The sequence below is a fragment of the Manacus vitellinus genome, unplaced genomic scaffold, assembly GCF_001715985.3.
Source record: "Manacus vitellinus isolate BGI_N305 unplaced genomic scaffold, ASM171598v3 scaffold_24_pilon, whole genome shotgun sequence".
Taxonomy (NCBI): domain Eukaryota; kingdom Metazoa; phylum Chordata; class Aves; order Passeriformes; family Pipridae; genus Manacus; species Manacus vitellinus.
The window spans coordinates 12574199-12600832 of record NW_021939798.1 but is presented as its reverse complement, the minus strand read 5'-3'; the positions used below and the strand labels follow the sequence as shown (position 1 = coordinate 12600832).

At 48.8% G+C, this 26634-nt stretch overlaps 4 protein-coding genes across 5 annotated transcripts in view; 1 reads left to right on the top strand and 3 right to left on the bottom strand.

Annotated features, from left to right (window-relative positions):
• Positions 1–6: 6 nt before the first annotated feature.
• On the top strand, positions 7–2901 carry DCXR (dicarbonyl and L-xylulose reductase). Its single transcript, XM_008921817.3, has 6 exons — positions 7–94; positions 1294–1336; positions 1606–1705; positions 1873–1937; positions 2027–2144; positions 2611–2901. The coding sequence occupies exons 3-6, from the start codon at positions 1621–1623 to the stop codon at positions 2712–2714; spliced, it is 372 nt and encodes a 123-aa protein (XP_008920065.2). The 5' UTR covers positions 7–94; positions 1294–1336; positions 1606–1620; the 3' UTR covers positions 2715–2901.
• Positions 2894–7921, bottom strand: RAC3 (Rac family small GTPase 3). Of its 2 annotated transcripts, none has more exons than XM_029959987.1 (6): positions 7774–7921; positions 5800–5871; positions 5422–5539; positions 4737–4799; positions 4096–4255; positions 2894–3994 (listed from the first exon to the last, which is right to left on the bottom strand). In XM_029959987.1, exons 1-6 carry the CDS (start codon positions 7806–7808, stop codon positions 3864–3866), a joined length of 579 nt encoding a protein of 192 aa, XP_029815847.1. In that variant the 5' UTR covers positions 7809–7921; the 3' UTR covers positions 2894–3863. The 2 variants fall into 2 exon arrangements, with proteins under 2 accessions (XP_029815847.1, XP_029815848.1); XM_029959988.1 differs by having other exon boundaries at positions 5422–5592; positions 7774–7869.
• A 556-nt stretch (positions 7922–8477) lies between these two features.
• LRRC45 (leucine rich repeat containing 45) lies at positions 8478–19918 on the bottom strand. The gene is given in 20 exon segments (XM_029960130.1): positions 8478–9896; positions 10302–10449; positions 10542–10715; positions 11594–11686; positions 12288–12380; positions 13280–13350; positions 13523–13634; positions 13807–13884; positions 14185–14320; positions 15223–15300; positions 15419–15477; positions 16025–16137; positions 16714–16842; positions 17550–17728; positions 18046–18116; positions 19003–19066; positions 19557–19598; positions 19600–19646; positions 19648–19710; positions 19712–19918. Coding segments are annotated over 20 exon segments (2154 nt in total). The 3' UTR covers positions 8478–9699.
• A 1478-nt stretch (positions 19919–21396) lies between these two features.
• ASPSCR1 (ASPSCR1 tether for SLC2A4, UBX domain containing) overlaps positions 21397–26634 on the bottom strand; it is a 37911-nt gene continuing 32673 nt past the window's right edge. Inside the window, exons 12-14 of the mRNA XM_008921779.2 lie at positions 26553–26622; positions 26039–26226; positions 21397–24697 (exon numbers count right to left, since the gene is read on the bottom strand). Coding sequence (XP_008920027.2) covers positions 24684–24697; positions 26039–26226; positions 26553–26622 — 272 coding nt within the window. The 3' untranslated portion in view covers positions 21397–24683. The remainder of the gene's footprint in view (positions 24698–26038; positions 26227–26552; positions 26623–26634) is intronic.

Below are 26634 nucleotides of genomic sequence, written 5' to 3'. Positions count from 1 at the left end.
TGGGCGCGGCGGGGCCCTTCGAGCTGCTGGTGAACAACGCGGCCGTGGCGGAGCTGCAGCCCTTCCTGGAGGTGACGCGGGAGGCCTTGCAGAGGTGAGTGCCTGGCCCCGGCCTCCCCGGCGGAGGCTCTGGGACCGAGTCTGCCCCGCCAAGGTGTCGCACAGCCGTGGACGTCAAAAACGGTGGCAGAACTTTTCAGAAACAGGTGTCTTGAGACGAGAAGCAACTAGAAAGGACAGCAGCTGGTGCACAGACACCAGACAGGCTGACACACACGCTTTTAGAAATGCCAAATGTCAGTTGATTGTTACTCCATATGTCCTTTTTCTTTACTGTCTGTTCATTCCTTACGTAATCACCTTTCCCCCTATAAACAGCAAAAGGAAACCAAACACTGGGTATTACGCCTGTTTCTCAGTAGCCAGAACCTGCAGTGTCACCTCCAGAATGGTGGGGTGCACCTGCCGTCCCACTGGCCCAGGAGGTGAGTGCCTTTGCTGCTCATCAAGCTCAGAGCTTCCAGTCTAGTTCCAACTCGGCCCAGTTAAAGTCAAAGGCAGTTGTCACTAAGACAATTCAGAAACAGAGAAGACAAAGCCAGGTAAGGGAGCATAAAACGGTCACAGTGGGAAATTAAATTTGCTTACTACAATAACATGGCATCTTTTTCTCTGAAAAGCTCCATAGTTTGTCTGGGAGTGAGCTTTAGGATACAGGCTATGGGTGAGTCCACATCATTCTGAGAGGATGGGTCATGCTTTGACCCTATGTTAAAAACATCCGTTGAGAGTCTATAATAAAGGATTTGTTTGTGACGAACATAAAAGGTATGGATTCTGCTAAGACCATTCTGCAGAACTGGCCTGACAAAGGACGGACGATATGGCAAACAGAAGAAACACTGCCTCTACCCACCTTACAACAGATTTGCTCTTTAGAGCTGTGTGAAAGATTTGCTTGACCCAAGAGTTGCCACTGGCTGAGGCCCAAGGGCTTAGTGTTTAAACTTTGTCAGAGGAAACTCCATTAGGCTGATGAAGGACAGAGTCCTGAGGGAAACATGCCAGTGCACAACTGCACCTCCCCTGGCGGTGCCACGCCTGTGGCTGATGGACTGTTCACTGCCGAGAGCACTCCTGAGCATCCTGGCTCGGCCGACAGCTCATCACGTGTCATAGTATCACCAGTGTTTCCAAGAGACCAGCAGCACTTGTCCTCTGCTGCCTCTTAAAACAGCTGTCTGGCCTGGCCTACAACCACTCTGTAACGTTTAAATTTGATTTTATTTGTAGGTCTCTTGATGTGAATTTTGGGGCTGTGCTTCACGTTTCCCAGGTGAGGAAGAATTGTCACTGCTGCTGTCTCCATGAATAGCAGTGACTGTTGTACATAGCGCAGATAAGTGTCCAGTGTGGGGACTAAAGGGATGCAATCCAAAGTCAGCCTGACAACTTGCCCGTACAGACCCTTCACACTGTGACTCTCCTGTAAGCAGGAGGCAGGGAGGACTTGCTTCCTCCAGATGTTTTTGCTCTTTTGGCTACCATAGATTTTTCTTGCTAGGATTCTGGCACTCCTTTTTTTTCTCTCCTTCCCCCTCCCAGATCGTTGCTCGGCAGATGATCGCGCAGGGAGTGGCAGGGGCTATTGTGAATGTCTCCAGCCAGGCCTCGCAGCGTGCGCTGAGGGATCACGCCGTTTACTGTAAGTATGTGCAGCTTCAGCAGTGTCCCTCTCAGTTCTGACCAGCTGGAGACCCACAGCCACCAAGCTGCCAGCTCCCAGTTCAGAGCAGTGAAATGTCCCGGTCTGTTCCAGACCAGGTGCTTTGTTATGCACTTAACGCCTCCCGTTCTTCCCTTCCCTTAAAGGTTCCACAAAAAGTGCTTTGGATATGCTGACCAAGGTAATGGCAATGGAACTGGGACCCCACAAGGTAGGAGTCTGTGAGAGAAGGTGTGAAAGCTGAACCTGAGCGTTTCCTCAGAGGAGCCTGCTTAGATTGTTTGTTGCTGCTGGTCCCAGATTAGGGTGAACACTGTGAACCCCACCGTGGTTATGACTGACATGGGGAGAATTAACTGGAGTGACCCTCAGAAATCCGCTGCCATGATTAATCGGATTCCCCTGGGAAAGTTTGCAGGTCAGTGGGATAGGTCTGTTCCCAGGCTGGGCTCTCATGTTGTCTCAAGCCTTCCCTCTCACGGAACAGCCAGAGTTACTTTGCTGCTTTTTTGGGCAAAGTCACAGCTCTGCTGAATGCCTTCTGGCTGAACTCCTGAAGTATTTGACGAGGACTGGGTGAGAATCAACCTTCTCTTCCCCTCTTCTACAGCCTCCTCATCTTGGGACAAGTGAAATGAACTTACTCTATTGTTCATAAATCTGACAGGATGTTTGCTGTGAACTAAGCATCATTTGATCACAAGGACTTTTTAATGTCCAGCTCTCAGCTATGCTGTCCTGGACACTGCATCAAGCACAGTTTGGAAGCAGAAATACTTCCGTGCTCTAATTACATGTAGAGGTCCAAGGCAGACCTCTCTGGATGCTTGTTTTTCTGATACAATTTGAGGTGTGCATTAGATGTTCTCTGTGTTTGATTGCAGAGGTGGATGATGTGGTGAACAGCATTCTCTTCCTGCTGAGTGGCAAGAGTGCTATGACAACTGGCAGCTCACTGATGGTTGATGGGGGCTTTCTTGTCTCCTAAGATGGCCCCTGCATTTCACCTCGGCCTTAATTTCCCTACTGGTACTGCATAGATGTAAACTGGATAGAAAACAATGACACAGACATAATCTTGCTGGAGGGGCAGCAGAGCTGGAGCCTGTAGGAGAAGTGAGGCAGAAAATAACCTTTGGAAGGCTGCTATATAATAAAGCTCACATACATCGTCATGGAGGATGTTTATTGCACCAAATAAGGTTTTATCTTGTCACTCTACATGATGATTAAAAATTGGACCTCTCTTCCAACCCTGTTCCCCCCCCCACAACCCTTCAGAAGCTCTCCCTGTTCCATCCAAAACCATAGAGCCTGTCTGCACTTTCAGTGGGAAGGGAAAGAAGTTAGCAGACTTCTCATTGCTTCCTTTGCTGTCTTTAGTAGAAAAAAACAAAATAGAGGCAACAACCCCAGCCCTGCTCTGCAGAGACTGGATTTTGGGGGGAGGCCCTGCTAAAGACTGATGGGGGGGAGCAGCACCATGCTGTCCTAGGGTGTGCACACACAAAAAGGCAAATGCATTGATTGCACAGAGCTGTTTCATGCACAGTTTGGCTAGTACCCAATAAAGCACCTAATGATTAGTTCTTCAGCTTCTCTTTCACTTCGACCCCTTCCAGGGCTGGTTATGATTTTTTTAACAGTCTCAGGCACATTCTGCTAGAGCACCAGTTTGTTAACTGTTAGCCACAGCAGGCTGGGCAAGGAGACCCTACCACCCTCCCAGCTGCTGTTGTCTCTCAGCACCATTGAAATCAGCTCCCTCCCCACTCCCACCAGGATATTCACCACCTGTTTTACCTGCAGGTTTAAAACAGGCATTTCCAGGACAGGACAGATGTCTCAGGCCTTTCAGCTTAGAGTTCAGGAGAGCCAAAACAGCCTGCTGCCCGAAGGAGCTACCTTGCCTTCCCCATTGTACCTCCCCTGGGGGCTGTACAGCCCCCAGCTGGTCTCCTGCCCCCACTGCCCCTTCACATCAACACTGACGTTAAATCAAAGAGACATTTAAAAAACACTGACTTCGTACATGATGAAGGGCCCTACACATCCCAGCCCCCTCCAGAAACACCCAGCTAATACGCAATCTGTCAGAGGACGACAACATGCTGAGCCAGCACCGAGGCCACAGCCCTCAAAACACGGTGCACTTTTTGCCAGGCTTCTTCACGGGCGGTGGGCAGAGCACAGCCCGGATGGCTTCATCAAACACCGTCTTCAAGCCCCGCTGTGTCAGGGCAGAGCACTCAAGGTACTTTACTGACCCTGGGGAAAGAGAGCTCCAGTTCAACCACTCTGGTTCTACCACCACACACTGTCCCTCACCCCCTCAATGCCACAGAGATCTGCCAGCACAGGAGACTCACCGATCTCCCGAGCCATGGCCAAGCCTTGGGGGTAGGTGATAGGAGCCAGTTTCTTATCACGTAACCTTTCGATGGTGTCCTTATCATCCCTCAAGTCCAGCTTGGTGCCCACCAGGATAATAGGTGTGTTTGGGCAATGGTGTCGGACCTCAGGGTACCACTGAAACAGAGAGACACGATAAGAAAAGTAGCTACAGCAGTGGCCACAACCATGAGGATGTGTTCCTACTATTGGGAATGAGGGGTTTACTACTAGCTGACATGGTGTCAACACCTGCAGAGGATACTGCTGCCTACAGCTCTGAATATCTGCAGAAAGAGATCGGTGCAAATGTAATAATGAACATGCTGAGACACAGAATCATGACAGACAGTGCCCGTCAGCTCTGCACACAGTGCTTCCCTTAACTGTATTTTAGTTTCTAGAACACCCCTTAGGATGCAGATTCAAAAAGGCAGTAACTTAGCTACAGAAGTCATGAATAAAAAGCAGGCCCCGCTTAAAACCTGCAGACTATGACCTTCCCTCACCAAGACATGACTGCTTGAAATTTTGGGCTTGTAAGTGTGGTGCCAGGTGGGGCAGGGGACCTCACTGGTTCTTCCCTTCCACTGTTTCACCCAGGAGGAGAATACTTTACCTTAGCTCTGACATTCTCAAAGGAGGCTGGACTCACGAGGGAGAAGCAGATCAAGAAAACATCCTGTGCAGAAACAAGAGGGTCAGCTGTGCAGAAAGAAACAGCTAAAGAGAATTGAGGGAGAGGGGAGAGGGATCCTGAGAGAGGACAATGTCCTCGCACAAGCAAGGACTGTGGCTATAAGAAATTCTTGCCCATTAAAGGTGTTAAGCTAATTCAGAGAGGAAAGGAATGGACCTTGAGTGTATGACTACATCTTCTTTCACAATGCTGAGCTCTGCATGTTAAAAGCCTGCGGCCACAAACATCTTAACGGTGCTAAGGGCTTCACCCTGGCAGCATGGCTACGTGGAGAAAATTTCTAGTGCAGCACTACAGTGAGCCATCCTGCCAAGGGAGAGTGGAAACATGGAACTGGCTCAGCTGCACAGCAGCCTCATGCCATTCCTTTCACCTGAGCCTCCCTGGGGCACCCATAACTGTTCAAAGACCATTTCAAAGCAGGGACTAGAACAGGACAATCTCTTCAGAGAAAATCAGCTGTGATACTTCTTAAACAACCATAATTATGGCTACAGCTGCAGCAACTTGGACTTTCCTCAATGGAAAGAAGCATGCCTGTCCTTGGGAGCCTCCCTGTCTCAGAGAGGGAGCAGTTACAAGCCAGTCCAAGCCCAGCACTCACCGTCTGTGGGTAGGAAAGAGGCCGCAGTCGGTCATAGTCCTCTTGCCCTGCTGTATCCCAGAGACCCAGGTTCACTGGTTTTCCATCTACCATCACATTGGCAGAATAGTTATCAAACCTGCCAAGGAGGAGTCCCTCATCAGTGACAATTTTGTGGTGACCTTCACATCTCTATACAAAATCCAAGAAGGCAGTGAATCAGGAAAGGGTACTGCAGCACAGTTCCAGTGGGGACAGTCTGCCTTCCTCACATACACAGCCACACCTCCAGCATCATCACAGTCTGATTTGGGACAGCCACCTCCTCACTTAAAAAACAACTTTTACACACACATGCATACAGATCAAAAAGCAACTGAGCCCAAAGTTATTACTCACACAGTGGGGATGTATTCTCCAGGAAAGGCATTTGTGGTGTAACTGATGAGCAAGCAGGTCTTCCCAACAGCTCTGTAGAGGATAAGAGCGAGGAACATAAAGAAGGGTACAGCAGGTAGCACTGAGGCAGTAAAACTCACCCTTCCCCCCCCAACTCCAAAATACAACGTTAGGCAAAAGGTTATTGTGTGAGAAAACAAACCTGTAGCAGACTGGAATTCCCTACTTGGCAGGGGCCAGGCCTGAACTCTTAATGTGCACCCTGCCTGAGCACTCACTGACCCTGCTCTCTCCCATTCCTTTTCCCCATCCATTCAGCCTCAGCAAGACACCAAGCAAAACAGTGTTCCAGGAACCAAGAGAAGGAATAAATTAAGGCTGTGGGCTCAACAGATCCATAATGGTCTAGCAAAACGGGTAAACAGGTGAAAAAACATGCAACAACACAGAACTCTACAAGCTCCTCAGATACAGGAATTTAGTATCAATAAATACAAAGGGAAAACAATAAGTATCCATAAACAAAAATGAACTTTAAAATTGACCACTGTCAGTTTGGAAAGAGATCAATTTAGAGGGCTGAAGTATCAGCTTAGGGCTTTGCTGAAGGCTAGTGGGAGTAGCAAGGGCCAGGTCTGGCTGGCAAGAGCGTAAGCACACAGACTTTAGCCAGCCCTGTACATTTCCTAAGGGAAAGCTTTGTTGTAAGAACAGAGGAGTACCAGCAGTGTGAGCAACTTCTTTATCACTGAGAAAGTTGTGAACTGCAGACAACCTTCCAGAAAAACAGACCATGAGTGCCAGGGAAAGCTGGCTGTGAGGTGCCTGAGAGAAGCTGAATAGTCAGTAGAGTTGCATATCCCCTACCCAATTCTGTAATCGGAGTAACATAAGGAAAGACTTCAGGAGTAAGGGAGAGACTCTAGCAGAGTACACAGTCCCCTGGATGCACCAGGATGATTTAGTCTACACTGTCTATTTGGTCTTAAACCAAAACACGAGACAGGAAACCTTCAGCTGAAGTCCATTTACAACATCCTGTGCTCCCAGTTGTTCCTCTCTCCTCCACAATAAGGCTGTTTTGGTGGTCGGCTTTCTCCTCTTTCCCTCTTTAGCCCCCACAGACTGGAACCTGGAAGGCCTTACCCCAAATGTGTATTTGAGGTGGTGACATGCCTGGGAAAGGGGAAAGACCAGTCCCTGCCTAAGACCAGTTCACATTTAGGTCTCAGTACCTCAACTCTGAGCTTCCTGTGGTGATCAGAAAAGTAAACTGGAATTGTGAGGAAAAATATGCAGGATGAGCTAGGAAAGTTACAAAGTACCATAAATCTAGTGCATGCCTGCATCTTGCACACAGATGTGTTCTAAGAAAAAGGAATTCAAAAAGAGCCTAAAGAAAAGAGCAAAAAGGGTGACAAGGGGCACATGATAAAATCAGAAAGAGCAACACACTTCACCTCGGAACAAACAACAAAAGGACATATGAGAGGAACCTGCGAAGATTTTCGGGAGGACTCTGTGATGAATCAAACATGTACAATGAAAAATAGCGAAATATGGGCACCTAAACCAACGAGGAGATAGACGTAAAACCCAAGAGAAGCCGGTGTTTGCTACCCAGGCAGCCCGATGGGGCTGGGGAGCGCCTGGGGACCGAGACTCAAGTTCATCAACTAAGGACGGAGCGGGGCAGGACTGCGCGGGCCGCCGCAAGGCCCGATCTCCCGCCGGGGCCACGACGGCGGCTCGGCCCGCCGGCCCCGCCTGAGCCGGGACCGCGGCGATCCAGGCCGGGTCGGGCCTCGCCGCCCGGCGCGGGGCCTCCCGCCGGCGGAGCGGCTCTCCCGAGCCGCGGGGCGGGGCCGGCCGGCCGGACCTCCCTCCCTTCATCCTCCCTCCCTCCGCGCCCGCCGGGCCCCGGTCCCGCTTTGTGCGGGGCTGCGGGGGCCGGGGCGGCCCCGCCGCACTCACCCGTCGCCCACCACAACACACTTGATCGCCTGCATCTGCCGCGATGGCGGCGCCGCGACTGCGCGCGCAGTGACCGCCCGCGGGGCGGGGCGGGGGGCCGAGGCCGAGCCGACCAGCCGAGCCCAGCCGAGCCCAGCCGAGCCGCAGCCGAGCCCAAGCGAGCCCGCCCCGCCCACAGGCCTCGCCCCGCCGCTCGGCCGGGGCTCCGCCCGCGGACGCGGGGGGAGGAGAAGCGGCGGCCCGCGGCCCCGCCCTGGGCAACAGGCGGCGGGGCCTGCTCGGGGCCGGCTCCCGCACCGGGGGCCACCGGCTCAAGAACGAAGCTTTGAAACCTGGTTACGGTGTAGGTGCAGATTTCGCTGTCACCAACCAGGAGCTGCAGGTAAAGTTCTGCAGGAGGACGGCTTGTGGCTTCCCCCACCTCGAACAGAGGTGCCCACTGCAGTGGCCCTGTCTGAAAACAACAGGCTTTGCTTTTCCCTTACAGATGACGTAGCTGTCACCACAGACTCGCTCTTCGTGATTGGGGAATGCCTTCCCAGCTTCTCTGCTTTTACCTTAGTCCAGAACCAAAACCTTACCCAGCTTATCCACCTGTAACAGCCATTTAGCTCCAGGACAGGCTGGCAGGGTTTTCAGGAGAGTAACACAGCAGACAGCCCCGCCCTCCACATCAGCCAAACATCCAGCTCATCGTTGTCCAGTCTTATGGCAAAATGCAAAAGCTCTTTATTAAAAAAGCAGAGCAAAACCCAGTATAAAAAATCATGAACACAAACCAAACAGTCCACACAGAAACTTTCATTTTCCATTTGTCTCCTAAAATATGTACTGCAAGATCATTGTTGTTGCCCCAGACTCATTGAAGGAACTCACAGGAGGCTCTCAAGACTGCTGGCCCCTTTCTCCAATTCGGACTCCCGCAACCCTTCCCTTTCTCCAGGTCACACAAGGCCTTGTGCTATCAGGAGAGGAATCACCTTCTCTCCCTTTATGCTCTTAGAGGCAACTCCTCTGTTTTGAGACAGAAGCATTGCTCCTCTCCAGGGTAAGGCCACAGCACTCAGCTTCAGGGGCCTGGGAAGCCATGAGGACAGTTTTGCCATTTGTCACAGTGAAATCAAATCCTGTTGCATATTGGCCACAACATCTTCAGCCAAGGGCTGCAGTTCATAGTGAAGAAGCACAGATGCTGACCCCCAATCACCCACTGGCCCCTTCTCTGCCAGTCAGTGTTGTAGAAGTTGAACCACAGCCAAAGCCCAGCTGTCCCACAAGGACATGGACAGCACTGCACCACAGCCCCTCTACACAGCTGTTTCTGTCCATGCTGAACGCAAATCTACTGCCCACCAACACAGCCAGAGCCACGGCAGGGAGGGTAAATGAGCCAGAGAGGGCCCTGTCAGACTTTGCTTCCATCTGTAAGCATTGGGTGAAAAAGCACAGATGTGTAAGATACGGTGCTTCCAGAAGTTTCAAGACCCCAAATGGCTCTTGCCCACAAGGAGCTGTGAACACTGCTGTTGCCTTTTATCAGGTTTCACTGTGAACAGCTCTGGCATCCAAACGAATGGTGCAGAAGGACTCTGCCAGGGAACATACAAACCAACCCCCCAGTAGCAACAGGGTGTGCTGACAGGCTGGTGCTGTGTAAAAGGACACAGAAAATACTTTAAACACTGTGGCAGCTCAGGGGAAGGGCTCCACATCATGCATTCAGACCCTCGAGCCTGGATGGTTGTTTCCTCCTCCCTTTTATGTGGTCAGGAAGAAGATTTATAAAGAGCGAGAACAATTTTCTGTGTTTGCAAGCCTTTGTGTCATCCCGCTCTGATAAAACTGTCCTGTTTAGGAAGAAGGAGCTGTACCTGAGTTGCTCACTCTCTCCTGACAGCAGGTATTTGGATCCTTTAAGCCATGCTCTCATTTCCTAGAACTGTGGGTTCCAAAGGGGGGTCCCTGCACATATGCCATGATGGCATTTTGCAAGAAACTTGCTCGCTGGGCCTCCTCTTCCCTCACCCTGGAGATCTCGGCCTCTTTCATTCTCAGCTTCTCCAGCAGCAGAGAGATCTCACCCTCTTTGTCCAGCAGCGCTTCACGGTGATTATTTGACAAGGCTGTAAAAGAGCAGCATTAGTAAACAAAATTAAGGTGTCCCTAGAATAAATAAGAACATGTTATAGACACAGCCACAGGCAATGGAAGTGGGATGGTCAACAAGCACATGAGAGAAGCTGCATGAGACAACATGAGAGGTTTTGCACAGACAGCATGTTACACTTCACTGTGCAGGAAACCCAAACATTTTGCTTGCTGTGCAGCTTTGGGTAGTTATCTGAGTCTTGGTCTCTATAAAATGAGGACAAGAATCCCTGCAAATACACCAGGATGGAGAGTACAACTCATAAGTGTACACACAGGCAGGAAGTGCAGGTGTTACTACCTGTAAGCACAGCTCAGTTCCAGACCCAGTGCAGGGTAACTCAGCATTACCATTTGAGAAGCATGAAAGAATCCATCACCTTTCAGCTGTCTTTCCAGAGCTGCAATCTTCTCTCTCAGCCCATCCTGTGCTGTGCGTTCAGCTTCCAGGTGCCCAATCTGCTCCTGTAATTCCACCTTCACCTTATTCACTTCTGTCACTTTCTCCTCTTCCTTACTGTTCAGGTCCTGACACACAAAGACAAATCCATGAATGACCAAACAACTTCAGCAACTTGTTCTGTCCCTGTGGTGACCATCTCTACTGCAGTCCAAATTACCTGCTGAAGTTCCTCCAGCCGCCTCCTGAGTCCATCAGCATGCAGGCTCAACTGTTTGGCTCTGGCCTGGGCTTCAGCAACCATTTCTTTTTGCTTAAGGCAGCAGTTCTGAGCTTCATCCCGTGACTCAGTCATCAGCCGCAGCTTCTCTTCTAGGTGTTCAAGTCGTTGCTGCTGTAAGACACAAAGGAAAATGAAAACATCAGTCCCACTCCACTTCTGTGAAGGAATTCTCCCCTTTTTGTTCCTAACACAGTGAACCCTTGGCTGAGTCAACTGGCACTGAAGAACAAGCACGAAGCTTGGCCATAACAGACACAGCCCTGCTCCTTGCAGATAGGAATGACCCCAAGCTGCTGCTTCTTGCCAGGGAGGACACTGATGGAGACTGACTCACTGAGAAAGAGGCAGGTCCTGGGCAGATGCACTTGATGCCACCACCAGTCTTCACAACCAATGCTCTCCCTTCACTTCCTTCATACTCCAAACGGCTCTGAAGCACCACTGTGTGCAGCTAAGCAACTGCTGGGTCCCACACATCAGCTTTTCTATGTCTGTAACTCAGTGAAGCATTTTCTTTCGGGATGTTACATATAGGTAACATTCTAATAGCTTTTTTGTGTTTTCCTCATCCCTTGTTCTCTTTCACAGGATATTAACTTCATTGCCATTTTCACAAAGTTCTATTCAAACAGTGACTTTATTTGTCCAGCAGCAGTAGCCACCTGAAGAAACTTTTCTGAGTCCAGAGAAACAGGAACACCCCATGAAAGTTGCCATTAAATGGAAGGATCGACATCCGGCTGTTGGCTTCAGAAGCTGGCAACTTAAATGAAACCTGCTTTGACAGTATCCACATCAGTTCTGTTACTACTGGAGACAATTCAAATCAGACTTTTCAAGGCTCCTTCTTCAGCAATCACACCATTTGCAGGCCAGTGAAACCCAGAGAGGGGAGTTACATAGCAGTTCCCCAAGACTAAATCATAGGTTAGGCAGCCAAATCACTTCTTTCACACAGGGGCAGGGCTACAGACAGGTCTTATCCTCACCTCCTCCAAGCGGGCCTGACTCCGGGCTTTTAGTAACTCCTCCTCTGCTTGGCCTCGCTCAGCAAGTGCAGCTGCTTTGACTTGGCTCAACTCCTGCCACAGGAACATGGAAAAATCATTCCAGACAGAGAACCTGCATCACTGCAACACTGACCAGAAAACATTAGCAGCTTCCAGTAGCAGGCTACATGACACAGATCTCCCTCTCACTCAGGGGCAGTGAAAGCAAGTCAAGATGACAAACCTTTTCTTCCCCCAAGATTGCCATCACGATTCAATGAGAATTTCACTTATATGAGGGCAAGTTATAGGTAAAGCTTTCCAAAACAAGGCAATAGGACAGGGCAGTGCTGAATGTAGCTGGGAAAATAGATACGGAGAAATATGCTACACTACTTGAGACCACATGGGAAACCCATGAAGTCAAATCTTGGTAAAACTCTCACCATGTTCAATGGAATCCTTATTTCTGTTCAATTCGAATTTAGAAGTTTCTCCTTGGAACTTTCTCCTTCCTTAGTCCAAAGCAGTAAAAATAATTTTAACTGTTATACTGCTCTTTTCTGTTCTTCTCTAGACCACAAGACAATCTTTACAGAGGTGAGCAATGGAAGACTCCACAAAGCTCCCCTGGCAGCCTGCTCTTTGCACTGCTACATGAGTGTTCAAACATGCCTGCAGCATCCTTTCTCACCTCCTCCAGAGATATCCTGATGGTCTCCAGCCTCTGGATCCTGTCCTGCATGGAACGTTCACTGGCCTCGATGTGCTGTGTCATATGATCCACCTGCAAAGCAGCAGAAACCATTTAAGCAAGTGCTAGAAAAGTCTTCCCATTTCCAGGTGTACCAGCAGGGCCATTTATCATGACAGAGAAGCATCCTCTCACTGACCCACCTACCACCAAAGAAAAACTCTTACCTCTCTAGAGCTCCCTTAGGAAACTGTAATAGAGATAGAATGTGTCGTCTAGAAACTGGGAACTTCTAGGCAGAGATCCCTCCCAGGCCATGACGAAAGATACAGAGCCCAAGTTCTCATTGTCAAGTGGTACGAAACACCACAGATTCATTTTCCAGCTATAATGTGGTTAAAATCTTCCTGGCACATGTCTTTTCTTAGAAGATTTCAAAATCTTCAGAGAAATCTATTGGTGTAATTTTATTTTTGAGAGATTTCACACCTCAATAAACACTGCAAAGAGAATTGATCATAGTCTCTTGTCCAGTCCACACTCAGAAACAACCCCCCTTGAAACATAACAGGGAAAGAACTGGCATGCTGAGCCCCATTAGAGGATTGTTGTGTATAGCATGTATGTCTCAACTTCCTCCATTAGAGCATCTTTATTTCAGAAGTAGGACAAGACTGCTTATTCATAAATACCTCTGTGCATAGCAAGACTAACACAAGGGCCAGCTCCCAGCCTCTCTTGGAGCATCTCATACCACTCTGGCCCAGACTCTTGCAAGCTACAAAATCTTACTAGCTGGTAGAATGTCTTGTGACCTCTTAAAGCAGGCTTTGCTTGAAGAAATGGCCCATTACTTCCACAGTAACTCTGAGTCCACTAACTTTTCAACCTTTTTAAAAGCACCTGACAGCAAACAATGACCTCCAGTGGTGCCTGTATGTCAGGACCAAAGAAAGATTAACCTCGGGATGCTGCAGAAACCCCATCCTTACCTCTTTTACCCGAAGGGATTCCATGTCTTCAAGGCTTTGTTTAAATCTTCTCTTCTCCATTTCCAGACGTTCTGCAAATCAAAAGCAGGCATATCACAGTTCTGGCATTCCTGCCACGCAGGCTGTATTCATACTTTATCAGACACTCTGCTGCCCTTCCTCTGTGACTGCCCTGTGCCATTGACTCATGAACAGTGATCCCAACCACAGGTGTCCACTAGTTGTTTCTGCTCCTCCACTCACCCTCAGCCTGCACAGCCCGAAGCTTCAGCTCTGCAGTTGTGGTGGCCAAGTCTTGTTTTACCTGGAACAGCTGATCCTGCTGAACTTTGCACTTCCTCTCCAACTCATCCACCTACAAGAAAATTACCACCACAAAGGATTTTCTTTTCCTATTAGCAGAAAAAGTTGGTTGTACAGGACAATGAGTACAGACACAACCAAGGATCAAAGCAGAAAACATACAGACAGAGTAGAAGTTATATATGTTCAAGTCCGCCTTCTCAGCCTCGGACTTGGTTTCCTACCTGGTTTCTCAGCAGCAGATTTTTCTCACTGGCAGCAGACAAGTCATGCAAAAGCTTGCCTTCTCGATCAGCACTTTCCTGCAAACAAAATCAAAATTAAAAACCTGTACTCACCTTAGTTCTTGCACTATCAACCTATGCCAACCAACACCACACCCAGTGAAATCCAACCTACCCCATAAACACCATGGCTCCTCTTCATACCTAGCATTCACCTATCTAATTTACACAAGAATTTTTGTCGTGGTGGCTTTAGTTAACCCACTAGTACTAAAAAAATCACACTTCTCTATCCCTTGCAGCATCCCCCAAATCTACACAAACAACTTATGACCTGGAGCCTTGCCTTCAAACCTAACTAGGACTTATTCAGCTCACCTGTTTTTGTTGCTGGAGCTCCCTAAAGTGGCACTCAGCCACACTGGTTTGTTCCTGTTTCATGGTATTCAGCAGCTCTCCCAAGTTGTGCACCTTCTGCTCAGACAGAGCCAGGGCAGCTTCAGTCATCTGCAGCCTTTAAAGAGAAACACTTCCTGGAGTCTTTTCCAAGGCAGACACTGCAGCGACATCTCCACACCATCTGGTACAAGGTGCTAGCACCTATCTGGCAGTGGATGAAATCAAGCTAACTGAGGCAATTTTTGCCCCTAGGAAAAGGACACCACTGACCTCTGTACCCAGCAGCATCTGCAAACAGTGACCTGGGACTTCTCAGGGCCCAGTGTTCTGGTGCCCTTTGCATTTTCCCTGCCCAGACCCCTCCAGAATTCGCTCACTCTCACAGAACAAAGCTGGCTATTTTATACCACTGCAAGATTGTTTAAAATTAGGGACAGAACTTTAAATGTGAGTAGCAGAAGCAATTTGCTTATTCTGTCCATGAGAGGGACATGTCCACACCAGGGCATGATATAATAAAACTGCCTCTACCTGGCATAACTGAATTAGCCTGGCTCAGGAGTGTTTGAAGTCTAACCACTGTCAGTGCATATGACTCTGCATAACCTAACACTGCTTTTGGGAAGCTCCACCCCACTGTTCCTAGGCCAGGCTCCTTCATATCTGCAGTGGTTCTCAGAGAACACTGCCAGGGGAAGCAGGCACAGCCTCCTGCCAGGCTGTAATCCATGCAAGAAACAAGCCCCCATCCCACCTGCACAATCATTTTTCTTCCTTTTCACCCTCTGTAATTCACTTGCTCGTACACCAAGGTACTGTAATTTTACTTAAAAGCTGGCTAAGTGTCTAATGTGGCCAACTCAAAGGCATGATCTGACCCTAATTTCTGGATACTACTGCAGAACTAAGCAAAACAGTAAACCAGCTACTCTACAAGGTTATCCCCCCTTGCAGCTCTGCTCAGTCCTGTGTATATAGCACAGACAATGGGAAGGAGAAGGTTTTCCTCCTCCATACTTGGCTTTCAGTGAATTCATAATGGAGTGCTGCTCATCCAATGCTTCCTGCAGTTGGCTGACTCGTGCTGCGGACACTCTGCATTTCGGAGACAAAAAAAAGAAAGAAAACAAAAAGGTGGGTAATTTCTCACAGGAATGGGAGAGGGCTCAATTCTGCCATCGAAGAGCAGAAAGCATTTAGAAATCCAACCCACCTCTCACTCTTGGCTTTTTCTTCTTTCTGCTTGTCTACAGTGTCCATAAAATCCAAGAACTGTAAACAGGGCAAAATTCAGGGAGAAAATGAACTGCATCAGCTTAAAACAGGTACACTTCTCGTGCTTCTCGTCCCAGAAACAGCTAAAGACAGGTCAAGCTACTATTGGAAGCAAACTGGAGGTCTGATGCATTTATTAGCACATCTGAATGAGATTATCAGCTATAGGGACTCTGCACCCTGCGGTGCCAGAAGAAAACAGACTCAGATCTCTAGGTTTATACCACTTGGAACATATCAAACATAGCTGCAAAAGAACTGAAAAGTATGAATATGGGTAAAGAAAAATCACCACAACTCCTGCAGAACCCAGAGTGAATATGTTCAGCAGGGATGTGTCCGTACCCATACTTGTCATTTGACTTGATTCCCAGTCAGAGGAAGGATCCAATGTACTCAAACCATGCTGTGTGCCTGCCCATAAAGATGCACGTGCAACTTCAGGTGCACAATATTACTGTCACTGAGTGTTCTGTGGGGCTCCAAGGGAAAGCAAAGGATTCCAGCTGCCCTATTTGAACTGCCAACATGTAAGATTGCTGACCTGCTTGTTCTTCTCATCCTTCAGATTCAAGACCTCCTTGTTGAGGATGTACACTTGGTTCTGGGCCTTACTCAGGATAGCCTCACGGTCTTGGTTGTGATCCAAGGCTTGTTCTGATGCAGAGAGCAGGAGAGCATGCACAAGTTTCTAAAGTGACAGAACAGCAAGCACTGCTGGAAGAAATAGCGCTCGGGATGACACCTGGCTATCAGAAGCACCAGGGAAGCTTCCCTTCTCAGGGTGGCCCTTGAAGAGACCTCTCACCTTACAGCACCAGGTGGGATGAGATCTAAGAGAGCATTGTGTATTGGGTAATCAATATCCCAGGGATAGGAAAGCTGTTCAATTCTGTTGTGGGCAGGACAACAACAGCCTGCACAAGCCACATCAAAACTTGGCTACTCAGAGGCAAACTAATCTCAAGTTCTCCCACATTCCCATGGCACAGTAATCTCTGACTCAATCCAAATTATTTTTTTGCTCTTGCTAGTGAAAGTGACACTTCCAACTTGACCAGCTCTCACTAAAGGACAAGAGGAAGTGATGTAGGGCTTCCTGTAGAAATGCTGTTGAGAAAGGGAGGAAAGGAGGAATAGCTCTCTTCTGGAGCAGTAAGTGCCCTATTTCTCTCAAGTGCTGAAGTGGGAAAGGAGTTAGTGACTCATTACTGCACAACACATCATACTTACCCACAGCTTTCAAGATGTCGCCAGGAACATTGTTCCCTGCCAGCTCCAGCCTCTTCAGCGACTTGTTTCTGTGCAGGCAGTTCAGCAAAGCTCGGCCACCCAGAAGCCCAATATTATTCCATCGCAAATCTATACACAAAGCAAACTTTCACCATGGTAGTCACACATCTGCTGAAAAACACAAGGCCCAAGAAACCCCATGCTCTTTATACATCTACAAGCGTGGCTAACTAATCCCAGATGGTCTTAGCATAAACACAGGTGAACACTGTCTCTCCTTTCAAGATGAATGAGAAGGAGAGAAAGTAACAGACAAAGCAGGAAAGGTAGATATATCTTCTTTAAAGTGCAGAAAGCCACTACAGTTCAAAATCTACACAAGTCTGCCTCTTGTGAGCCTTCCTTCTACAGCCAAAATCTGCAGATGAGAAAGAACTCGCAACAAAAGCCATGTTCTCCTGAAGGAAATTCCAGCAAAATTCCATATAAGGACAAAGCAAGTGTGAAGTAAGTCTCAGAGTCTGTCATGAGGCATGCCAACAGCATCTACAGATAGGAATGAACACACTCCCTCCTCTGCTAAGGACTGTTCTGCTCCAACTACACAATTCTTCAGCTGTGGGTTTGGATCCAGAGATTCCAACTACAGTTGCCATTCTCCAAAGACCATGGGGTTGCGACCTTTCCCTGCACAACAACAGCAATGCACTCCAGACCGACAGGAACTGGGAACGACACCAACCAGTTGCCAGAAGTCAGGGCAGCCTGCAAGGAACCTGAAGATATATATGTGTGTGTGTGTGCATGCGTAATGTACGTGGGCAAAGAACTCTTACCCAGCTCCTGAAGACTGGCATTTTGTGTCAGTGCCACGGCCAGCTCTCCAGCCCCTTGATGGTTAATCTGGTTATTGCGCAGATCCAGCCGCTGGAGAAAGTTGTTTGCTCCCAGTCCTTGGCAGAAAAAGGAGAAGCCTTCCTCCCACATGCCAAGGCTGTTCCATTCTAAGGTTAGGCTAGGAAAATCAGACAGGATTGGAGTTTGTGGAGTAAATGGACAGCTGCATGAGCTTGAATGATATGTGGATCATGGTACCCAGTCAAACACCCAGCTCCACGAACAGACTTGGTTTCAGAGAGCAGGATGCTGTCACGACCTGGCATCCTTTGAAAGGGCGCCTCCTGTTCTCACTCCTTCATCTCTCCCACCCGTCACAAGAAATTGTACCACTCGATGTTCCTCCCACCCCAATAAAAAACACCCTCAGCCCTTTTCAACTGTTGTGCTCCATCTAACAGGAATAACACAGAGAGGTAGACACAATTTTTTTACCTCCGGATGGATTTGTTCTGCCTAAGAAGTTTTCCCAAAGCCTCAGCTCCCACAGTTCGTAGGTTATTTCCCTGAAACAGAAGTCCCAGATGATGAGTAGGCTGCATCTGTCCCAGTCCGCCTTCCCCATCAAACACCACCAGGTGCACCCCAGCTGTAGTGCCGATTTCAGTTGGACGAAGATAGTCCAACCACCATTTGTTTCACGTATCAGTCAGCTTTCCACAAAATTAAAAGCCCCGAAGGAACAGTGGACCTACACACCTCTGGTCTTGTGAGGCACCATGACCAAGAGCTTGCAAAAATCACAGGATAACACAGGATCATCATGGGCCACAGTGGGACAGAAAATGGTGATTCTAGATAAGCAGAACCATTTCAATATACTGCATTAAAAAGGGCTCAGTTAGCACTAGCACAAATGAGAAAGAAAGGTGTGACACAGTTTGCGACTGTATATTCAAGAGAATAGCTGTATGCCAGAGGAATACAGACAGAAAGTCACTCTCAGTAGAGTGACCATCACACCTGAAGGCAGATGCCCAGTGCCAAGGCCAGGCCAGCCAAAAGGCATTGGCAAGCTGGATAAATTCTACAGAAGCACAAGCCAAACAGTTAGTAACTCACTGATCAATACAGAGACACAAAGAAACCCCTACGTACGCCTCATCTGACTAAGCAGCAGTGGACAAAAGATATATAGCTATAACTTCCTATCAAAACAGAGTAACCGAATAAAAATGGATAAAGATGATGTGCAAAGTAACTTTGGAACGTTGTGACATGGTGTTAAGGACACGACACAAGGAACAAGTCACTTGAGAACAAAATCCTTACAGAAGTACGCATCTTTCGGAACAATCCTGCACCAGAACTGTCCAGTTCTAATTCTGACTAAGCCTGTGCTTCTTTTTTCTCGTCCATCACTTTGTCCTAATTCCATTTGAACAGACTCACCTTCAGATCCAAAGATTTGACTGTGGTGTTGGAGCAAAGACCATGCAACAGAAGTTTTACACCTGAGTGGGGAAAAAAAGAGCTGTTTATTTCATCGTGGAACCCTTTGCCCGAGCTGAGAGTGTATCGTCCTGTCAAACAGCCAGCTCAGGAGACGTGGCTTCGAGAAACGAATGACCACTGCTGCTGGAAAGCGTGAGCTTGAGTTTTTGGGGCAGGAGACTGTTTACACAGTCTCAAAGAGGTGTCTGGGCAGAGCTGCACGGGAGCTTATGCACCTGCGTGACCCAGCCCCGAGCTCAGCCCACGCCTGGAGAGGCCCCACAGCCACGGCTGTGCTGCCCCGGGAGCGCCTTCACTGCCGGCGGCTTTAACCAGCCGGACTGTCCCTTCCGTCCACGGCCAGCAACAGCAGAGCCGCCTTCGAAGAGGGACGGAACCGAGGGGCGCTTGACCACCCACACTGTCACAGACCGGGCGCCTTCACCGCCCCGAAACACGAGCGACCTCCGGCCGGGGGCCACCCCCTGACGCGAGTCCCGCGGCGCACGGCTTCCTCGCTCAGGCCGCAGTCGCCGAGCGACAGCGCGGGAAGGCGCGGCCCCGGGCAGCAGCCGGCCCAGCGCGCCGCACGTCTGCAGCGACCAGGCTCTGCGCCGTCAGGTCCAGGCGGCCCGCGCCCCGCCGGGCCTCCCGCAGCCGCCGCAAGCACGGCCTCCTGCGGGGCCGCGCGCCGCCGGCCGCACAGCAGCCGCGCGTACTCCCCGGCGGAACCGATCTGCCACGGCCGGCGCCCCGCCGGCGCCCCGCTCCACGGCCGCGCGTGCTCCCCCCGGCCCCGCTCCATGGGCCGCGGCCCCCGCCGCGCCCACGCCGCGCGCGCCTGCGGAGAGGCGGGGCCGGCGGGCGCGGACATGGAGGAGCGGGACGGGCCGCGCCGGAGGCTTCAGGAAGGGCGGCGTCCCGGGAGGGGGGCTCGGGCCCGGGCGGGGGGTTTCGGGCCTGCTCATACTTCCTCTCTCCGCGTAGGACACCGTGGACCGGCTGCTCCGCCTGCATTCCGGGACGGGAGGACGACGGGTACCGGGGCAGCGGCGGCGGTACCGGGAGGGCCGGGGCGGCTGGCTGGGGGCCCCCGCCTGCCGCGAGCGCCTTGTCGTTGCAGTGAAACGGGACGCGCAGCTGCTGATGGCCGAGATGCTGAACGTCTTCGTCCGAGGTGAGCGCGCGGGGTCAGCCCCAGCCGCCCTGTGGGCCCGTTACCGCCCGGCGGGCCCCCCCCGCCCCAGCCTTCGCCCCGAGCATCCAGCACTTCGTCTCGTCCCCGGGCGGGACCCCCCTCCCTGGCAGCTCCCATACCCCTCTCACTGTCCTCCGCTTTCCCTTGTCCTGCAGAAGCGGCGGCACGGGCAGCGCGGCAGGCTCAGACGGAGGACCTGGAGAAGGTGGATATTGAGCATCTGGAGAAAGTGCTGCCGCAGCTGGTATGTAACCGTGGGCCTCAACTGCACGGGAGCAGGATGAGGATGTGAGCTGAAACAGCTTAATGCTCTTCCCCTTGGGAGATGTTTCAGGAACCTGGCCTATGTGCTGACTGGCTTGCTGCTCTCTCCTTACAGCTTCTGGATTTCTAGAGGCCTCCTGAAGCACATGCTGCCTGCCAGCAGATGGTCCTGACCTGACAGCAAACATCTGTCTCAGCCTCAGAGTCCAGCTCTGGGAAAAACAGTTTCAACTTTTTCTTCCTCTGTTGTTTTGCTTCTGTTTCCCCTCTCTTTTACCAAGCACAATACAGCCCATAGCAATGATGCTGTCAGATACTATTTTTGAGAAGAGGCTGTCATAGGCTTGTTTTGTTCAGCTGAGTATGTAGCTGGTTTCCATCTTGCTGCTTTACTCCTGTAACAGGGGCCTGTACTTCACAGCATGCTAAGATGCTTTTGCTTTCTCAGCTAATGTGAGAAACAGGTGCTGCTTCACAGAGATGCATGGAAAGACTTAATGGCTGGAAATACCATCCAGCCTTCAGGCTCTCCTTGCCTCGGCAGGCAGCTGTGACAGCAACTCTAGTAGCTCCAAGCCTGTCTAATGAATAGGTCGTTAACAGGAGCTCAGTCACAGGCTCTTGCCAAGAGCAGGTAACTGATCTTTATTTTATAAATAAACAGTGTCTGTCCCTCACTACCTTCCAGTATTTCTCTAGAGCTGTGACATCAAAGAATACTTGGAACCTTTTAACCATTTGATATTCTCCTCAGAAGCTGCTTCCCCTCTGCTATAAATTTGTTCTCACAAACATCAGTAAGTTAAAAACCCGTCTCCCTCCCTTTGCTGTAATTAATCATCAAAAGTCAAGTTGCTTCAAAGACTTGAAGAGTTTCCCCCTCACCCACCCTCTTCTCTAAATCTTTGTAGGAGGAAAGGAAAAAAGGACAAAATAACAAACAGCATGTGTGAGAATCCCACATCACGGGACAGCCTGGCCCCTCTGGCGGTGGGGGGAAGGGAAGAGGGGTGGGGAGCAGGGGGGCGCTATGAAATAAGAAACCTCACACATGTGGGCAGGACCCACACAACCCAAGTGGCTTTGTTGGGAAGTGCGTGGCCCCTGCAGGAGCACCACTGACGGGCCATGGCTCGGGGCCTGCACTCCTGCTGTGGGATCAGCAGCAAGCAGGCCTGTTCCCAGGGACAGCTGTGGCAGGCTGAGGCTCAGTAGGTCCTTGTACTCTTTTCAGCCAGGAGCTATCAGGGTCATTCCTCAGGACACCAGCCACTTGGAAACCTCATGAAAACCGCAGTTTAATACACATTCTGATGACAGTACCAGCTTAAGCAGTCCCCAGCAGCCCTCTGCCACTCAGCCAAGACAACTGTTTGTGCAGCTGTGCAACGCACCCTGTGAAGAAACTAACCTAGTTCAGCCTTCAGCCCCACAACCATTGGTAAAAAAAGGCAATAGCAAAAAAATGCAACTAATGCTACCTTTGAATGCCCCAAAACCCCAGGGATGAGTTCAGCTATTACAGCAGAAGTGATACTGAAACAAAACTAGCTCATCAGGTACCTGCAGGTATTGTTCTGCAGCAGGGCCGAAATCCTTGTAGCAAGCAGCTTAGTGAACAGCCTGCAGTTTTAAATGTCAGGGCATCTTGTCCCCCTTAAAGAATTCAGTCCTACTTTCTTGCCTTTTCCAGATTTCAGATCCTCATCTCTCCCTCCTCTCTTGACTCCTACTGACACAGGTCCCAAAGCTGCTGCCATAAAAAGGCTCGAGTTCCCTTCGCTGACACACACAAGCATTGACTCAAGAGAATTGCTGATGTGGACATTAGTAGCAAAGCAGCATTTTAATAGCAGCAACAGCTAAAACTAACTCTTCTTTGCATAGGGAGGAGGAATAAGACCTCTGATCTAGCTGTTAAAGGTACTGATTTTTCATTCTTGTGCTTGTATTGGGTTCGATGTGTGGCTGAGTCGCACAAGGGTCAAGCACAGGCAGAACTGCCTGAGAGAACTCACAGTCAGCAATATGAAGTCTAGTCCTCATCCCTGCACTTAACCCATGAAACTGCCCCAAGAATACTGATATTGCTGCTTGTATCCCTAAACTACTTCTGTTTTCCCACCTCAGGTACTTGCAGGTGACAGTTACAGTGCTTGCTCTTTATGAAACTGGCAGAATCAGAACAGCTAAGCAAATTGGCACTATTTGGTGTCTCCTGTGCTCTTCAAAAAATAAGGACAAGCACATCTGAAGGCACACTGCAACAGCTTCCTTCAAACCACACTGCTTATTCTAACCCTGGGAATCAAAAACACCAGCACAAGTATTTCCCCACCTATCATTAGCAATGGCTTCTGGTTTCCCCCCAATATATCCTGCATAAATTCAGCAAAGCAGCTCTAGCTACAGTCTGCCTCTGACTTGTTTGACATGAGTAAGCCTGACACAGCACCTGAACCAAGATACAGACAGTCCCATGGAAGGTAGGCTCAGTCCACACTTAATCCACTAAAGCAATAAACTTTAAACATTATTTTAATGGTTTTTTGGTTTGCTGTGGTATGCCTTTTATAGCCTGTCAAGCACCAGAAGAGCTTGCTTTCCACAGGGAGGATTTAGAGCGGCAGCTGTACACAGTGCTCTCACATTCCCCACTGCCAGTGGCCGCACACATTCCCTGTTTATGTTTGGGTGTCATATAAGAAATCAATCTACTTTTTTGGTAAAGCATTCTGCTCCCTCTGCTTTGAGTCTTCTTTTTCCTCTTACACCTTTCTTTCATGCCTCCCCCTCCCTCCAAGTTTCTTCAAAGCATCTAGGACCATTTGGAAATAATTAGACCTGAAGGGAAATGTTGGCCAGGCTGGGAGACAATGACAAGTGCCAGGAACCCTGGGTGCCCTTTCTAGCCACTTTGAAGTTCATTCAGATGGTACAAAGCTCTGTTTTGCTTTGTTAAAAAAAAATGGGAGGAAGAGAATGAGGCATGACAGGCCCATTGAAAAGGGAGCAGGTTCCTGTGAACTGACAGAGAGACCAAGTGCCGGGGCAAGAAACATTATCAAAGGGACCGACCAAAAGGGCTCCCACGGCCACTCTGCTTTATTACATATTCAAATTGTGCAGATGTGCATGTAGTGCAGGGAGGAAACAAGGAAAATGGAAAACATGGTATTACTATACCATGGAACCCCAGCTCTCCATGGATCACTGACCCACGGAGAAGACTTCAAATAGAATCCAGCACCATGGCTGCCGTGGCACTACAGAGTTCATCTCCAGTGTAATGGCAATTCTAACCAACAACATTCATCCCCACATGACATCTGCAGAAGGCAAGGACCCAGACTGGGGCTTTCCCCCAACACGAGTGGTGGTGCAGGGCATGGCCACCCTGCTCCAGGAACACTCCAACCACCAACCAAAGAGACCCTTTAACTGGATGGCTTTTTCCTTGCTGTAATTACTGGTGTTAATCATACACAGTGAAAATAGAACTAGAGCTTAGGGCAGAAATAATCTCAAGAGGCATTCTATGAACAGATACCTGTGTTCTTTGTTAGTAAGATTCTGGCAACTGAACACAATACAAGGGCAGCAGCCCAAGAGGTTCACAGGAAAGGCCAACTGAACTGGTTTAAGTGACCTAAGTGCTTCCTCTTCATTCACTTTCCAGGTATCTATATCCAAAATTATCGGCAGCACTAACCCCACCCAGCAAGAAGCAGAGAGAAGTCGTTTTAGGCATCACTTAACAACTATAGTTAAAGCTGAACCAGATTGTATCTTGATGCTAGAATCCAGGCAGACAGACTCAAGTGATCTCTGAAGGTAGAACTGGGAAGATTGAATTTAAAAATATGGACAGAAACAAAGTCCTTCGCAGAAAGTATATAGAAATTATATCCCACTTATTTCTCTATGCTTATTATTTGCATGCAAGAAACCTTAAATTTAACTTCTAACCTTGCTTCTGTAGTCACAAAGACCATAAACAGGCCTTCCACTCCTCCACCAGGTGCAACTAGCATCTGAAATAGCAATTCTCTTTTTATAACTAATGTTCATACGGATTAGCTCTCCAGGGCCACTAACAATTTCTTACACATTCTGAGTAAGTTCATCAAGACAGGGGGACAGCTGATTGCTCACTGATCCAGCAGCCCAGGATGCTTCATCTCTTTCCACCTACAAAAAAAACCAAACACAGGAGCATTAAAACACATGTAATTTGCACTGTCTCATTTCTCAATAATATGATCTTGTGGCTGAGGGTTCTGGACACTGCTGTGCTCAGGCAGCCTTGGGGACCACATGGGAGCACTTAGGGAGATGGAATGGTAAATACATCATAACTTTTGGAGCAGGGAACTTCATCCTTCATGTTATTAATATGTATATTAGAGCATATTATTAACCTTTCATACTAGCTGTTAAATGGGAAACCTGCATGGGCAGGTGAGATGATATTTTGTACTTTGTCCAGATAATCTTTACTTGGGAAAGAAAACTCTAAAGTGCAATGCTTCAAACAAACTGGAAGCAGGCAACAGTGAAGATCCTGTTTCCCACTGCATCAGTATCTCAGCACCAATCTATACCAGAACGGCCACAGCAGGGAAATACAGCAACACACTGTTGGGAGCCTTCAGACCTTATGGTCTGCTTGTTGGAGCTGAGGGCTCCATAGTATCTTCCAGAAACAAATACTAAAAGTTAATATTTGGCATTAGTAGCCAGGGATTTCCATATAAGCATTACTAGTTTTGTTGCTGTTAAGGGGGCTGATTTAATGTCTCTTTTTTTTTTCCCCTTTTTTTGATTTCCTCTCTTCGCTCTCCCTCTTGTCTTTGCCACTGCATCAAAAAGTGAATATTGCCAACTGTTTATTTCAGGAATCCTTCTTTTAATTATCTCATATTTTGTATAAATTCACATAAAAAACACACACATAAGCTATTTGTTCGGGAACTAAAAACAAGATTGCAGTTTTCTGATGAGGATAAACCAAGAAAAAATTAGTAATGGAAACTTGGTTGCAATCTTCATTATGGAAAACCACTACTGGTTTGCAGTGAAGATTTAAAACAGGAAGACCAGCTAAAAAAATTCAAGAGAAAGAAAAGTACTAAAACAGACTACAGAAGCAAAAGGGAAAATAATGCCAGAGATTTAACAGATGACATTGGCCTTTGGTATGTAGAATGTCCTGCCTATTAATATTTGAACAACACTGGCAGAGTTAAGAGCTCAGTGCATCAAACCAAACACATAGTTAAGAATGCTGCAAGCATATGGATTAGGCATCAGACTCCCCAGTGTTCAGAGCCTGCACTCAGATCCTTCTCCAGTGAAGGCTCAAGTTCAAGTCACAAACCGATGCGTGATCAACAAGCAGTGAACCAAGTTCCTGCATGCACAAGCTGGCATCTGCAACAATACTGGCAACACCCACCACGTTTGGCAGAGAGGAGCCTGCCTTTTGGGGCAGTTTAGAATGAACAGAGCTCTCCTCTGATTTCATGATACCTGGCAGCTTCAGCCATTTGGGGATTTTCCCAGGGGTCCTTCTCAAGCCCTGCAGAGCTCCCTGTGTGCTGGCTGCTTCCGGACACTCGCTGCTCTTTTTGTCGCTTCCCGCTTCTGGTTCAGGCAGGGACGGAGCTCTCGATGCTACAGACGATGAAGCAGAAGGAACTAATGACCTGGAAAAACACCTGAGAAAGAAAATAAGCAAGGAGAATTAAGCTTCATTTTTCATAATAAACCCTGTACCACCACCACCACCACCTTTAAATTTTTTAAGTCAGATTGAAAAGGTTCTTCTTTTTCCACAATAGAAGCACTAGGATTTACTTGATTTAGTCACCGAAATCCTACTTGGCAAAGGACTCACAAAGCTATGAAGTTGAGTATGACAGTATGACTGTTTCTGGAGAGCAGGAAGCCCTAGCATCATCTTTGTAGTAAGATGAGCTCATTTCATGCTTCCCCCATCCCTGAAATACTCAGGTATTTGCAACTCTATTCAGTCTCAACATACCTGGCTACTAATAAATCAGCTGCAGAAGGGGAAACTGCAGAGCTCAGCAGGTCTGATTTCAGGTAACAAGCTGTTTAAAAAT